The sequence below is a fragment of the Lepus europaeus genome, chromosome X (assembly GCF_033115175.1).
Source record: "Lepus europaeus isolate LE1 chromosome X, mLepTim1.pri, whole genome shotgun sequence".
NCBI classification, from domain to species: Eukaryota; Metazoa; Chordata; class Mammalia; order Lagomorpha; family Leporidae; genus Lepus; species Lepus europaeus.
The window spans coordinates 110,606,105-110,621,516 of NC_084850.1; the positions used below are offsets into that span (position 1 = coordinate 110,606,105).

The 15,412-nt window shown below is 41.7% G+C and overlaps 1 protein-coding gene across 1 annotated transcript in view; it reads right to left on the reverse strand.

Moving 5' to 3' along the window:
* Positions 1-8,286: 8,286 nt before the first annotated feature.
* OTC (ornithine transcarbamylase) overlaps positions 8,287-15,412 on the reverse strand; it is a 64,172-nt gene continuing 57,046 nt past the window's right edge. The window contains exons 9-10 of the mRNA XM_062184084.1: positions 15,124-15,261; positions 8,287-8,734 (exon numbers count right to left, since the gene is read on the reverse strand). Coding sequence (XP_062040068.1) covers positions 8,675-8,734; positions 15,124-15,261 — 198 coding nt within the window. The 3' untranslated portion in view covers positions 8,287-8,674. The remainder of the gene's footprint in view (positions 8,735-15,123; positions 15,262-15,412) is intronic.

Genomic DNA, 15,412 nt, shown 5'->3' on the forward strand with positions numbered 1-15,412 from the left:
TCTAAGCTCTGCTGATTTTGTACCGTTATTCCTGCCATTGAATCAACTTGTCTTGAACCTTAAAAATGCCTTGAGATATTTCCACTTTAGGCTGTCTTGCATATCGTTAGTAGGAGAGGGATGTAGCAAGTCCTGCTACCCCTGCGTTCACCCTAGTGGCAAATTTTTAGTTGGTTAAGAGGGATCTTAGGGTGGCAGTGTGAGGAGTCAGACGGGGTCAGTGGGCAGTTAGGTTGGTCCTGGTGGAAAAAGTGGAAAGGGGAGGCCCCCAAAGTTATATTTAGTAAGATCAAAGCGCTGAGTCCCACTGCAGATTTCTATGGAAAAGCTGTCTTTAGCAAGACAAAAGCATCCAGCCCACCTCTCTGAGTTTCGATCTTTATCTTGAGAATAGAAAGTTACCTATCCCACCCTTCCCAAGGCTCTTTTGTTTTATCTTGAGCATGCTAGGCAGGGCACACAAGATTAGAAATCTGTCCTTTTGATGGGTTTTGTCCCCGCTTTCTGATTCTCACAGTGGGCTGCTCTGTTTTGTTTTGTTGTGTTTTGTTTTTTCTTTCCCCAAAAGTGTACTTAAAAGACTCAGACCCTCACAGTTCAAGGGGTCTGCCTCCCTTGGAGCTCCCCTCCTGGCCGCTGTGGCAGGGGGTTTCTGACTTGAAAAATCTGCTTTTTCTTTCCCTTGTCCATGTGGAAATACTTTTCCGTGAAACAAAGAACCGAGGTCATCCTTGTTTTCACCAGTAACAGCAGTTCTTTTGTGGCGGCTATTTGTGGCTAGAGAAATAGGTAGAAATTGGTGATTTGGGAGACAGAAATGTAACCACAAGTTCTGTAGAATCAGAATCAAAATGGCGTGAGTGTGGCCAAACACTAATTACAGATCTCTTGCTTCTGTACATATTAACTTTGCTTGCTAATGACTAAGGGTGTATCTTGTGAAACTATGTGGGCCCAAATTCCCAGGAACTAGGTTGATGCAAATGTGTCCTTCACTCTTATCTTAAAACCATCTCTTGGATCTGTTCCTGGGTTTGTTATGGTTAACTGTTATCTTACAACCATATTCTGGTTTTCCTCTTTATTGTTCACTGTATACCAGGGCCGGGTTCGAAACTGTGAGCCCTAGTGGACAGAATACTATAAAAAGCTGTGCAACCTGCTGTTGGGGGCCACGTTCTGATAGGGAGTGTCGGTCTGGATCAGTTACCTTGCCTCTCATTTGTCTCTCATTTTCAATAAAATTCATGTGCGACTGTCACTGGTTTTTGTAATATCCTATTTTAGCTGACGAGTGGATGCAACAGTTCTGGTCCAGTTAAATGGGGAGGCAGATAAGTGCTGGTCCCACGAAGGAAAAAGATCCCTTCTTTATATAAGCAACTTGTTAGATGGATGGAAAACAGATGTTGAAATATGTCGTCCCTTGTCTTGTCCCTATTCTGAGCCCTAACAGCTCCAGATGATTTTCCTGTTGCTTCTCCTGACCACTCATCTGCCTCCCTCCTGTCTGGTCCCCATGCAGGATTTTCTTGGACACTCAGTCTCACCAAAGATAAGCTATTTATGAGGGAAGGTCTATTGTATCTCACAGTTTTGGAGGTTCGCAGTCCAAGATCAGGTGGCCCCATTGGTCTGATGTCTGATGAGGATGGTGGATGGTAGAACACATGCAATGAAAGGTGTACATGGTGATCCAGGAAGCAGAGAGAGAGAGAGAGAGAGAGAGAGAGCATAACTGGGTAGCTCATAACTGGGTCAAATTTGGGCTTATACAACCAATCCTGGTGCAAGAGCTACCTTCTGAGGGCAAGCCCCAATGACCTATGGACCTCCCACTCAGCTCATCTCCTAAACACCAGAATTGGATCAAATCTCCACCCTTTCCCAATAGCAGCACTGTGGAGCCAGGCCTTTAACACATGAGCTTTCAGGGAACACTGAAACTAACATCTGAACTGTAGCACTGTCCTTATCAGCCTTCCAGCCAGGAGGAAGGAGTGCCTTTTGTTGTAACTTGTCTACCCAGAGGAGAAACGTTTCATTATTTCTTAAACCTGAATAGGTGCTTTGTTTTAAATCACAGAAAAGACCAGTAACTGGTAGGGGCAGCCCTACCATCAACAATTTACATCAGAAACTCTTTCAGTATCACCTTATACTTGAAGACAATGAGACACATAGAGACAGTGCACTGATGGCTTCGATGTCTCATCTCAGTTTCTGCTAGGTTTTTAAAGACCTCAGAGTGAAAATAATAATGGTTTCTGGTCTTCCTTCAGTAAATGACACAGATCATTGGAAATAGGGATTTGAGAATCAACTTGCAATTCTTCAATATTGTAAAGAAATTCTTCCTTAAGAGCTATCCAGAAAAATGAATATCAATTATTGATAAAGAAAGCATGGTCAGATCAAATGGAAGTGACTGTCACATGTGCTAAGATTTTCTATGGTCTTATTAGTGTCTGATTTATGTTGATGACGTGAGGCTTAGTTTCTAATCAGTGCTTTTGTGAAACTGGTTCTCAGAGGAAATGTGAGCACAAGTGCATTCTGGAGCAAAATCATTGGGCAAATGAAGTTTAGAACTGAACTGGGGGTTAAAAACAATTCAGTCTTGGGACATGCACTGTGCTGTAGCTGGTAAAGCTGCCACCTGTAACACTGGCATCCTGTATGGGCACTGGTTTGTGTGCTGGCTGTTCCACTTCTTTTTTTTAAGATTTATTTATTTATTTGAAAGCCAGAGTTACACAGAGAGAGAAGGAGAGGCAGAGAGAGAGAGAGAGAGGACTTCCATCGCTGGTTCACTCCCCAATTGGCCACAACAGCCGGAGCTGGACCAATCTGAAGCCAGAAGCTTCTTCCGGGTCTCCCATGTGGGTGCAGGGGCCCAAAGACTTGGGCCATCCTCCACTGCTTTCCCAGGCCATAGCAGAGAGCTGGATGGGAAGTGGAGCAGCCAGGACTCAAACCGGCACCCATATGGGATGCCGGCACTGTAGGTGGCGTCTTTACATGCTATGCCACAGTGTTGGCCCCTACTCCAATTCTAATCCAGCTCCCTGCTAATGGCCTCAGAAAAAGCAGTGGAAGATGGCCCAAGTGTTTGGGGCCCTGCCACCCATGTGAGAGACCTGCATGAAGCTCCTGTCTCCTGACTTTGACTTGGCCCAGTGCTGGCCAGTGCAGCCACCTGGGGAGTGTGCTGGTAAATGGAAAATCCTCCCTCTCCCCACCCATAATTCTTTCAAACAAATAAATAAATCTTTAAAAAAATTAAAATCCAGGATCTTCCTTCATTTCACAAAATGAAAATTCAGGAGATAACAATGTTCCATATATATATATATATATATACATACACACACATATATATATACATATATATATATGTACATACACACACACAAAAAGGGAGAATTCATATGTTCAACACCCTATTGCAAGCTATCTGAGGTCCTGCAAATAAAGCCATTTGCCCTGATGTACCAATAGGCTGAGTGGGGAATGGGAAGCAGGCTGGTTCAATGAGAAGCACGATTGGTTCTGTGAGGATGGGATAGAGAAGAAAGTTCACACTGTTGTTCTTCTTTCTTTTTTACTCATTTTTTAAAGATTTGTTGTATTTATTTGAAAGGCAGAATTACAGACAGAAAGAGGGTGAGATAGAGAGATCTTTCATCTACTAGTTCACTCCCCAAATGGCCACATACATGCTGGGGTCCAAGGACTTGGGCCACCTTCCGCTGCTTTCCCAGGTGCATTAGCAGGGAGCTGGATGGGAAGTGGTGCAGCCGGGACTTGAAACAGCACACATATGGAATGCTAGCATTGCAGGGAGCAGCCTAACCTATTACACCACAACGCTGGCCCTGAGAGTTCACACTTAAGGCAAAGATATACTGCTATCTGGAGAACCAGTGAGCAGCTATGCAGTAGGTGCAGTGGTGCCTCGTCCAGATCCCTTTTATTTGAGTTTGTCCATCCTCCAGCTACTGATGTCTCACAGCACTGCGCTCAGCCACCTCTCTTAGCCCGGGAAGTCCGATTCTCACTCCTATCCACCATTGGTAGCCCACAATCAACAAGTGACAGAAATTAGGGACACAAAAACTTGGCTCCCTTTCCTCCCAGCTCTGTGGAGAAATTAACACTCCAAAGCTCCTCGTGGATAAGATTAAGTTGAAACCGGCATTCATTTCAGATCACATCCCGGCTTAGCTTCCTCCTGTGGCTCTAACCTGTTTCTCCCAAGAATATTTCCCAAGTAAATCACTTGCACAAGAATCACCATGTCAGGCTGTGCTTCTAGGGAATCTGATCTAAGAAAATCCATGAATCAAAGTTTTGGGGGATCTGTACTGTTCACCTTTCAGGCGTTAAGGGAGGCGTGTGGAGGTAAGATTCCATTTGACAAGTGCTGATGAGCTTGTGCTTAACAAGTAAAAATTTTTCCAGTTACCAAGATCAGTCTTTTGTAGAGAGCAGAAGAATATTCTAAATAAATACCGTTTTCCTGTCATATGTTCAAATTTGCAGCAAAGAATTTATTGTTTGTATGCGATACGAGTAAGATTAATTCACTTTTCACAGAGAAAAAGAGATTGAAGTTAATTGACCCAATAGTTCTGATTCATTTCTGTGACTTTTTTTTTTTTGTGACAGGCAGAGTGGACATTTTAACACCCCTAAAGGTTGGTAACCCCAGCTGCTGTTTAATTAGCTGCCCTATGTGCTGGCTCCCTGCGGCTGTGTTGGCCACTTTAGCAGTTCTCCAACTTCAGTGAGTGTCAGAATTCCCCGGAGGGAGGGCGCTGGCTTCTGACCCAGCTCCCTACACCTGGGAAGGCAGCAGAAGAAATACCTGGGCCTCTGGCACACACGTGGGAGCCCCAGATGGGTTCCAGGTTCCTGGCTTCATGACCATTTGAGGAATGAACCAATGGATGGAAGATCTCTCTGTCTTTCCTTGTCTCTATGCCACTCTGCCTTTCAAATAAAGAAAATAAATCTCTTGGCCGGCGCCGTGGCTTAACAGGCTAATCCTCCGCCTTGCGGCGCCGGCACACCAGGTTCTAGTCCTGGTTGGGGCACCGGTTCTGTCCCGGTTGCTCCTCTTCCAGGCCAGCTCTCTGCTGTGGCCTGAGAGTGCAGTGGAGGATGGCCCAAGCCCTTGGGCCCTGCACCCCATGGGAGACCAGGAGAAGCACCTGGCTCCTGGCTTTGGATCAGTGCGGTGCGCCGGCCGCGGCGGCCATTGGAGAGTGAACCAACGGCAAAGGAAGACTTTTCTCTCTGTCTCTCTCACTGTCCACTCTGCCTGTCAAAAAAAAATAAAAATAAAAATAAAAAAAGAAAAAAAATGAATCTCTTAACAAAAAAAAAAAAAAAAAAAAAAGAAAGAATTCCCCGGCAGGCTTGTTAAGACACAGATTACTGAGCCCCGCACTCCAAGTTTCTATTTTGGCAGGTCTGAAATGAGGCCCGAGAATCTGTATTTTAACACATCCCAGGGATACCGAGGCTGCTGGTCCTGGGACCACACTTAGAATCACTGGTTTGAGGCAATTCTGAAGACTGATTTGAGGCGTTTTCAGTCCTACATCCATAAAGCACCACTATAATGTATTCACACGCAGGTCATGCCACTGTTGCTTTGTCTTTCTAGTCACTAAGGCTGTGTTTTGTCCCTCCACTGCTACAGAACAGCTATCTCATCCTGTTCTCATCTGTAAAATGGGAATAATAATGCCCATCTCATAGGGTTGTTTGCAGGATTAAATGAAGGTAACATGTACAATTTTTGGCTTAGAGTGAATGCTAAATAAATATTAGCTGCATTCCACATGTTCCTTTGTTGCTAACATTTTATTTTTTTTTCTTTACCCTCAAAAAGTTTATATCTGGGGCCCCTTGCTGTGGCATAGTAGGCTAAGCCTGTGGTGCTGGCATTACATACAAGCACTGGTTCATGTCCAGGCTGCTTCACTTCTGACCCAGCTCTCTGCTATGGCCTGGGAAAGCTGTAGAAGATGGCCCAAGTCCTTTGGCCTCTGCACCCACATGGGAGACCCAGAAGAAGCTCCTGGCTCCTGGCTTTGGATCAGCTCAGCTCTGGCTGTTGCGGCCATTTGGGGAGTGAACCAGCAGGTGGAAGATCTCTTTCTTTGTCTCTCCCTCTCTCTCTCTGTAACTCTGTCTCTCAAATAAATCAATAAAATATTTTTTAAAAGTTTACATCCACTGATCCAGAAAGATATTCAATAGAATAACCCATATTTAAAAAGCACAAAGAAAGACATGAGTCCATTGTGTTGTTCCTGGTTCATTTTCTCAGACACATTGGCACTGCCAATGTGCAAGGGTGCAGGGGGTTGTAAGGGTTAGCTTAGATTGCCCGTGAGATTTTACTTTTGTAGAGACTAAAATGTTTGTGTGTATCTAAACTTTGTTTACAAATCAAACTTTATCACAGGTATGAATATATAGGAAAAATACAGTAGATATGTATATATATATATATTTGTATGTATATATAAAACTACCCATGGTTTCAGGCATCCATTGAGGGCCTTGGAACATATCTCCCAGAGATAAAGGGAGACTACCATATATGGTGCTCCTTGTTGTAGGAGTCTCATCATTGTGACTTTGAATTATCTTTCTATAAAGTGGCTGGAAACTTACGACCGACCGATTTTTAACAAGAAGAAAACCGATGATTCCTCATCAACACTGAGATGTAATTGCTTGCAGTTTCTGCCCGTGTTACAGTGGAGAAATTCTGGGAGAAATTAACTCTTTGGCCAAGTGACTCTGATTCATTAGGTACCCCAGGGACTCAAGGGTCATGCTAGAGTTTCTTTGGAGTTAGAGTAGTTACACAGGAAAGGGCAAGAGGAAAGAAGAGACAGAAATAGGTTTGCAAAAATTAAGGCCAAGTTTTTCTCTACTGTTTTCTTTTTTCCTGATAATATAAATAATATTGTTTAAAGAGGAAGAGTGAAGAAAGGAAATACATATCTATAGGTTTGGGTTGAGATGGACGTGAAGTTGTGTGTATGTAAGAAAGTAAGCTTTGGAGCTTTCTAAGGAAAAACTGACTACATTTGGCCAGAAGATGATTAACAAGATGATTGAAGAAAAAAGACTATACCACGCATTTGATTTAAAAATAACCAGGAAAGTGATGCGGCTTCATTGCCATGGGGGATCATTTGGTAAAGTAGGATACTTTTATGAGGGCAGTTTAAGGACAAACTTCCACTACTCATAAGGTACTTTCTGGTAAAATCATCCCTAATCTCTCTGCCGAAATAATATACTCCCCTAAATCCCACGCTTTCCCTCTTAAGTGTTTCCAATAAAATACTGTAGACATGAAAGTCACCTTTGAGACATACTGGAAAAATGATTTTTTTTTCTGTAACATCATGAGGTGTTTTCCCCCCACAAAATGTTTTATTGTCTCTTCGTTGCAAATATAATTTGTAATTCATCTGTTGCTTATTCATTTAGGTCACAGCTATCTACTGAAGAGTCTCAGTCAACCAGCCTGGAAACAGTTTTCTAATAGTAGAGGTGGACTATAAAGGAAACTACATTTTTAAAAATAATTGATAAATTGTGCTAATTTTTAAAAGTTTCAGTTAGGTGATCTAAAATTTTAACTAAATTTTTCATACTATATCATAATAATTCAACAATGCAAGCTTTGTTCTCTCACAAGAGAAATGTAATTTTAAATACATTGTGATAATTCCATAATGCAAATTCTGATTATCTCAAAGAACAATTGGAGGGAAAGACTGGCTAAAATGTGGCAAGAAGTAGATTTATGGGAATGTCCAGTGTGGGGGTGTAAGTAGATGCATAGTAAGCACAGATATGAGAAAAATAAATGGTTCCTTCTGGAGAATTGGAACTTAAGAAGATGTTGCTCTGTCATGGATTTACATACCTGGCTGAGTCTCCATGGTTTCACTGCTTGGTAACGAAGGCTTCTTTTGGACTTGCAACATCAAGTATTCATCATAGAGAAGAGGTGCATGAACTTGAAGGACTCCCCCACCCGCCCCGCCTTCCCACACATGATTGGAAAAGAATCCAGAGTTTGGGCACACTAATAGCTATTTTCTAAGAATTTCATGATTTGCATTCACAAGAGAGTATCTGTCTAATTCATTGGTCTGAAAATTGTATCACATCTGCAGGATGTATCATTTGGCTTCCTTCTTGGTCCTGGGGGACTTTAACACAGCCCACATATCTACCAGCAGCTGACTTCCTGCTAAGTGTTTACTTATAAATTAGCATGGGTGATCATTTATTAAGGTAATAAGCAAAGATTACATTTAATAGCTTAGATGTTATGCATTATGAACATAGTACTTTATGTTTAATTGAGGCAAATGTATATGGTAATTAATATGATACCCAAATGTAACTCAGAAATTGTAAATTAGAGAGTTTAAATCAAGTCATGTATAACAGCACCTCAGCACTTAAATTCCAGGAATGTTTCACAATGGCAAAGCACTATCATACAGTTCATCCACACCATGTGTCAGGGATTTGTTTACATCTTAGATTTTTTTCTCCTTTCCCCATAAACTGGTCCATTCCGTAACTGAAGAACATTGTCTTTCTCTTGATAAGCATCACAGCATCAAAACTTTGGCTTCTGGAGCTTAGGTGAGTAATTTGTTAGCAGCGACACCATGACAGCCTGGGAAGACACAAGAAAAAAAATGGATAAACATTAGTAGCAGTCTGCTTTGGGTCCTAAAGAAGGGGAACTAGATTTCAGCTTTACACTTCTAGAATTCAAATGTTTTCCCAAGGAAATAAGCAAACACTTAGAAGTAATATTTAGTTTTGGGGGGATCCAAAAAGGTCAAGATGCTGACTCAAACATGACAGAGTTTATGGAAAATGACGTTAAAATATATGCTTATTTTGGTGCAAAAATTTGATATTCATGCAATTTTTAAAAAAATAATACACATTTCCACAAACTTTTGCACGACCTCTATGTGCATAGACTTCAAAATGTTTTGCACCATAGTAAACTCTTAATCCCATTTTCTTTTATTTCAAAAGTTTTATTTATTTATTTGAAAGGCAGAGTTACAGAGAGGCAGAGGCAGAGAGAGAGAGAGAGAGAAAGGCCTTCCATCCGCTGGTTCACTCCCCAAATGACTGCAATGGCCAGAGCTGCGCTGATCTGAAGCCAGGAGTCTGCAGCTTCTTCCAGGTTTCCCAGCAGATGCAGGGGCCCGAGGACTTGGGTCATCCTCTACTGTTTTCCCAGGCCACAGCAGAGAGGTGAATTCCATTTTACGTGAACTTGTTGAAGTTCCTTCATATATGCAAAACCAACATGCTTACCTAAGTCTCATTCCAAGACTAATGGGTCAGAGAGTTGAAATGAAATGCCATGGTGGTAGCCATGGCTGGACTGTCAAGTTGTCAGTGAAACTTAGGTATTTCTATTGGAGATAAAGGCAATCCCTCCTATCCCAGTTCCTCAAGTTTATACAAGTTTTGGTCACTTGCAACTACAGAAGCTTAGGACATATCAGATGAATAATAAAAGAAAAATCATCTGGTTAATAAATATTGTCTGTTTCCAGACTGAGTTCTCTTGAAAGGGCATTAACTTAATAGACAAGATCATAGCTTTTCCTTGGGCTGTAGCCACAAATGGTAATTTTAACTTTTACCACTGTCCACAATAGACAATAGTGATAATATCAGATACAATAATGGTGGAAGTTTATTGAATGCTTGCTAGACACCAGGTAGTTTGCTAAGTGCCTTATCATGTGTCAATGAATCAAGAATATTTTCCAGTCACTATGTCACAGGTGCTTTGGTGAGTTAGAGTAATGTTCATGCATTTCATCATGTAATTCAATGACCATCTAAGGTGGCTTCTGTCATTATTTATAGATGAGAAAAGTCAGTCTTTGAAACATGTGTCTCCTGTGTGGGTGCAGGGTTCCAAGCACTTGGGCCATCCTCCACTGCTTTCCCAGGCGCAGTAGCAGGGAGCTGGATCGGAAGTGGAGCAGCTGGGATTTGAATTGGTGCCCATATGGGATGCTGGTGCCATGAGTGGAGGCTTAACCTACTAAGCTGCAGTGCCAGCCCCATGTGACTCCACTCTTAAAAGGTAGCTTTACTGCCTGCCCCTCAGGTACTCGCACTAACACTTCAATCATACTGTACATAATTTCAGAGGTGTTCAATGACTGTATTGAACAGTTACTATGTGCCAGGTCCTATGCTAAGTGCTTTATGTGCATCACCCATGTAATATCCTTTCTTACCATATGAGGTGGCAAGAGATGTCAACCACTCATAAAGATGAAAAAACTAAGACATTTTAAGCTTATTTTCAAACAAGAAACTTAGAAAGTCAAGTCACTTTGAGTAGGGTTTCCAGATTTAGTTAAATAAATACAGACATACAGATGAGCAGTTAAGTAGGAATTTCACAAACAAAAGATTTTTTCTTTTTACTGTAAATATGTTCGAAAGATTGATTTCATGGAACACATTTGTACTGAAAAATAGTTGCTGTTTTTCTGAACATTGTTGTTTATCTGGGTATTCTGCATTTTATTTTGCAACCCTAACCTGGGGAGAAGTAAAAGACCCACATACCCTGAAGTACATTGCGTCTATGGGCTATGTGTCTGCGTCACGTGGACAGCAGTGCTCTGAAACGTCTAGGTTAGTTTAGCTCCATAGCCCAATCTGTGGGCAGAGGAAGAAACCCACCTGGCTTTTGTGAGTTTCACAGTCTTACTAATCAGTGAAAAATACAAAGTAAGCTTTGTGGGGAAAAAGAGTTGTTTTTGTTTTTATTTTTAAACAAAGGTATCCAAAGGCCTGCCCACTGTGGAGAGAATGCTGTGATTACTTGAGTGTTTTGAATTGCACCGTTGGAAATCACCATGGGGGGCCTAAAAGCTACTGAGTGTCCATTCTCTCTCTCTCTTTTTTTCTTTAAAATTGTTATATGCTTTAGAACAAGCTCTTCATCCTCTTTGAGTTATATACCCTACATCAGTTATAATGGGCATCTTAGGACTAGGAGACAGATTGTATCTTTGTTTCCTTCATTCATCCTGATTTTTAATGAAGTGGTGTGTGTGTGTGTGTGTGTAAATCATTCTCTAGTGTAGTGCTGTCCAATGGGACTTTCTGTGATGATGGAAACCTGCATCTGTGTTGTTCAACGCAAATAGTGAAGCCACATGTGGCTTCTGAGCACTTAAAATGTGGCTACTATGACTGAGAAATTGAATCTTCAATCTTACTAAATTGCAATTAGATTGGGGTCAGAGCTGTGGCGTAGTGGGTAAAACCGCCGCCTGCAGTGCCGGCATCACATATGGGTACCGGTTCAAGTCTTGGCTACTCCACTTCTGATCCAGCTCCCAGCTAATGTGCCTTGGAAAGCAGCAGAGGATGGCTCAAGTTCTTGGACCCCTACATCTGAGTGGGAGACCTGGATGAAGCTCCTGGATCCTGACTTTGGACAGGCCCAGCTCTGACCATTGTGGCCACTTAGGGAGTGAACCAGCAGATGGGAGATTCTCTCTCTCTCTCTCTCTCTCTCTCTCTTTCTCCTCTCTGTTACTCTGCCTTTCAAATAAATAAATATGTATTTAAAAAAATTTTAATTAGATTAAATTTAAATAGCCACATATGCCTAGTGGCTACTGTACTGGATAGGGCAACTCTAGAGGAAAACAAATATTGTGCCTTTTCAGTACATCTTAGAAAAATGCATTGCAGCAGTGCTGGGACAAAAGGCCATTTTAAATAAGCTGTCTAAGAATAATTTTCTTGCCAATAAAATAAGAATTTAGTCTTCATAATCTCTAAGGTCTCATCCTACTTGGAAATGTTATGCTTCTGTGAATTTCACAGGTTGTATGGGGACTGAACATTATTCTTCTACATTAAATCTCTAGTACCTGTCAGAGGACATGGCATGGAGCAGATGAACTGAAATGAACTCAAAGAAGCCTCTAAATCATCTAGCTCAGGGATGTAAAGAATGCAGCATGTGGCTCACCCTCCTCCTGCCAGTACCATGCCAGGCACGCTGATTCATCAGTTAGGCCCCTCTTTCTGTCCCCTACCATAGGCAGGTTCAGGATCCTTCTCAATAGAGGGCTTCGAGTAGCTTATTGATAAGATTCAGAACATTTGCCATCTCTATGAAGCATTATGGATCAATTGGTATGTTTTGTGGGTGATGAAGATGAAACAGATAGCTAGTTTTGAAGGAAGCTATAGAAATCAGGTCTCCTCACTCTCATTTGTGCATTCTTTCTACTTTAGACTCTCCACATTCATTTAGACATGGTTCAGCCTCTTGGCTTCTCTGTGGTACATTTTCCCCTAATAAAAGTGGATAACTCAGGAGGGCAGGGAAAGGAGACAGTGGTAATATCTAGATAGATGGAAAATGAGTGGACATAACTATATATATTCATATAGTCTTATAAGCATTCCAACCATGTGAAATATGCTTTAATATGCAATGTAAAATGTAGGGGTGCAGAGCATCTCCATAATTGAAATTTTAGAAAGCTTTGTAAAATCCCCCCCCCCCAAATTTCTACAAGCCATAGATTTGGTTGATTTATTTTTGTTACTTCATTCAGTTGTCTTCTGATGAAAGTTTTCTTTGCTATGACCTCTTCCTGAGGCATATGGTTGGAGAGCTCCCATTTTCTTTTTAGGTCATCTAGATTTTTGCTACTTAAAATATAGTTCACAGGACAACAGCACTTGCGTCCTCATTAGAAATGCTGAATTGCGGGTTCCATGTCAGACCTGCACTTAGCAAGACCTCTCCCTGCCTGATTCAAATGTACATTAAAGCTTCAGGAGCACTGATCTAAATGACATGGCCATTGTCATTTTGGCTGAAGTTAGTGTCCTGAGGTGTCAACATGGAAAGATGCAGAAAAAAAAAAAATTCATGATGTTAAATATGACAAATTCAGGCCGGATACACAATCTTCCATTGCAAAAGGGGTCATGATTGGTTTCCAAGAAGCTACAGTGGAGCCTGAACCTCTGCTGGTCATTGTATCAGATGAACAGTGAAGATGATGATGATAATTATAATAACATGCACAATATATTAGGTACCACATACACGTGTTATTTCAATATTTACAATAATCCTATTCCCATTTATAGATTATATAAATAATCAGCACATGGTTCTTTACAGTTCTGCACCAGAGGCTAAAAGCTAAAAACTACATTTTCCATACTCCTTGCAGATATGGGGTAGGCATGCCACTGAGCTGCACCTGTTTAAGACTTGGATGCATAACTGAATAACATGCAGTGGAAGCTATCCATTGAGAAATTGGATCTTCTGCTCCATATGAAACTGGAGGTATCTGAGCTGCAGTGGCTATCATTGAGTATCTGGCCTCTAATTTAAACGGTCTTAGGTACCATGCTGTGTCAATGGTTTTCTGCCTACAAAAGGACCACATGTTGGTCAATTTTCCTGCCTGTGTTGCCCCTGGCTATGAGATGTTTACTGTACTCCATTTTCTTTCTTTCTTTTTTTTGACAGGCAGAGTGGACAGTGAGAGAGAGAGAGAGACAGAGAGAAAGGTCTTCTTCTTCTGTTGGTTCACCCCCCAATGGTCGCTGTGGCCAGTGCGCTGCGGCCAGCGCACTGTGCTGATCCGAAGGCAGGAGCCAGGTGCCTCTCCTGGTCTCCCATGCAGGTGCAGGGCCCGAGGATTTGGGCCATCCTCCACTGCCTTCCCGGGCCACAGCAGAGAGCTGGACTGGAAGAAGAGCAACCGGGACAGAATCTGGCATCCCGACCGGGACTAGAACCCGGGGCACTGGTGCCGCAGGTGGAGGATTAGCCTACTGAGCCGTGGCACCGGCCTACTGCACTCCATTTTCAAAGAGATTCTGGGAGCTGCTTCATGTCTTTTAATATAGTCCTTTGCGTTTATCTGCTCATAGTGGATTCTGTTGTTTGCAAATAAGACTGACTGGTAGAGCAATTGACACCGATTAAATCACTAAAAGCTGAAGGTTTATGAAGCTAAGTTATGGTATGTGAAGACTCAGTTTTCCAGAGAAGAAGGTGACTTTTGGGATGTTGTAAAGCAGACACTAAGGCTAATATTTCTTAGAAACTAGTGACTTTATCTGAAAGTGACTGATAATGTTGGAGATACGTTTTGACAGAATTTTGGAAATGTACAATGCGTAAAACCAAACGCGTCTCCATGGCCAAATTCAGAGAATTAAAATAATTTTAGATGCTCCTTGACTTACGAGGGGGTTATAGCTCAGTAAAACAATCATAAGTTGAAAATATTGAAAGTGAACAACGCATTGAATGCACCTACCTACTGCACATCTTAACTTAGCGACCCTTAGTACATTATAGTAGAGTCTCAGTGGTTTCCCATTGTAACCACTGGGCTGGCAGTGAGCTGCATTCATTGCCACTGCCTAGCACTGCATAGTGCTGGCCTAGGAAAGATTCGAATTAAGCATTCAAAGTATGGTTTGTACGGAATGCACATCACTTTCAAGGCATCATAAAGTTGAAAAATTGTAAGTCAGACTATCCACCGCAAGTTGAGGACCATCTGTATCTGTTCAACTCATGAAGAAAAGACTGGAAGGAAGAAAATGGGGAGGAAGGTTATGAGATTTTTTTGAGTGCTTGTTTTGTATGAGGCACTGAATTAGGGGCTTGTATAGACATGAACAAGGGGATTCTAAAATAAGAATTACATAGCTTATAATGGTTGGTAGACAATGGTAGTTGGTGCTCAGGTTGAAGGAGGGCAGTAAGAATTTTGATTAAAATAAGTTTATTGGGAAAGGAATCAGTTTTACTACATGAAAAAATATTATAAATTCTAACCAGTGATAATGATCTATTAGTAAGTTTCAGGATAAAATACATACCATATGAGCCAGTAATGTCATTGGCTAATCTCAGCTGCTTAGGATTTACTAAAAGGCAGGAACAACCAAGCTGGACTACACAGAGAACTCCCTTTTATCCTCCATGCCTTGTTTCTTGCTTACCATGATTGTCCACTTTCTGTTTTCTGCCTCTGGGAATACTAGTGATCGTGGAGAATAAAACACTTCATCGTCCACTTCTTCTGGCTTTCTGGGCAAGCAGTGTAGAAATGTCCAGTCAGAGGCAGCAACTTCAGCAGTCTAAAGAGATGGTGATAAGATCATTATATGTAGCAGTCACATTTGTCTGCTTCGGTATTTAAAAACACTTATGTTCAGGGAGCAGAGAGCAATGCAAAGGGGGAAATGCATAAGGTGCTTTCAACTTATGCAATTTTATATTCTTTTTTTT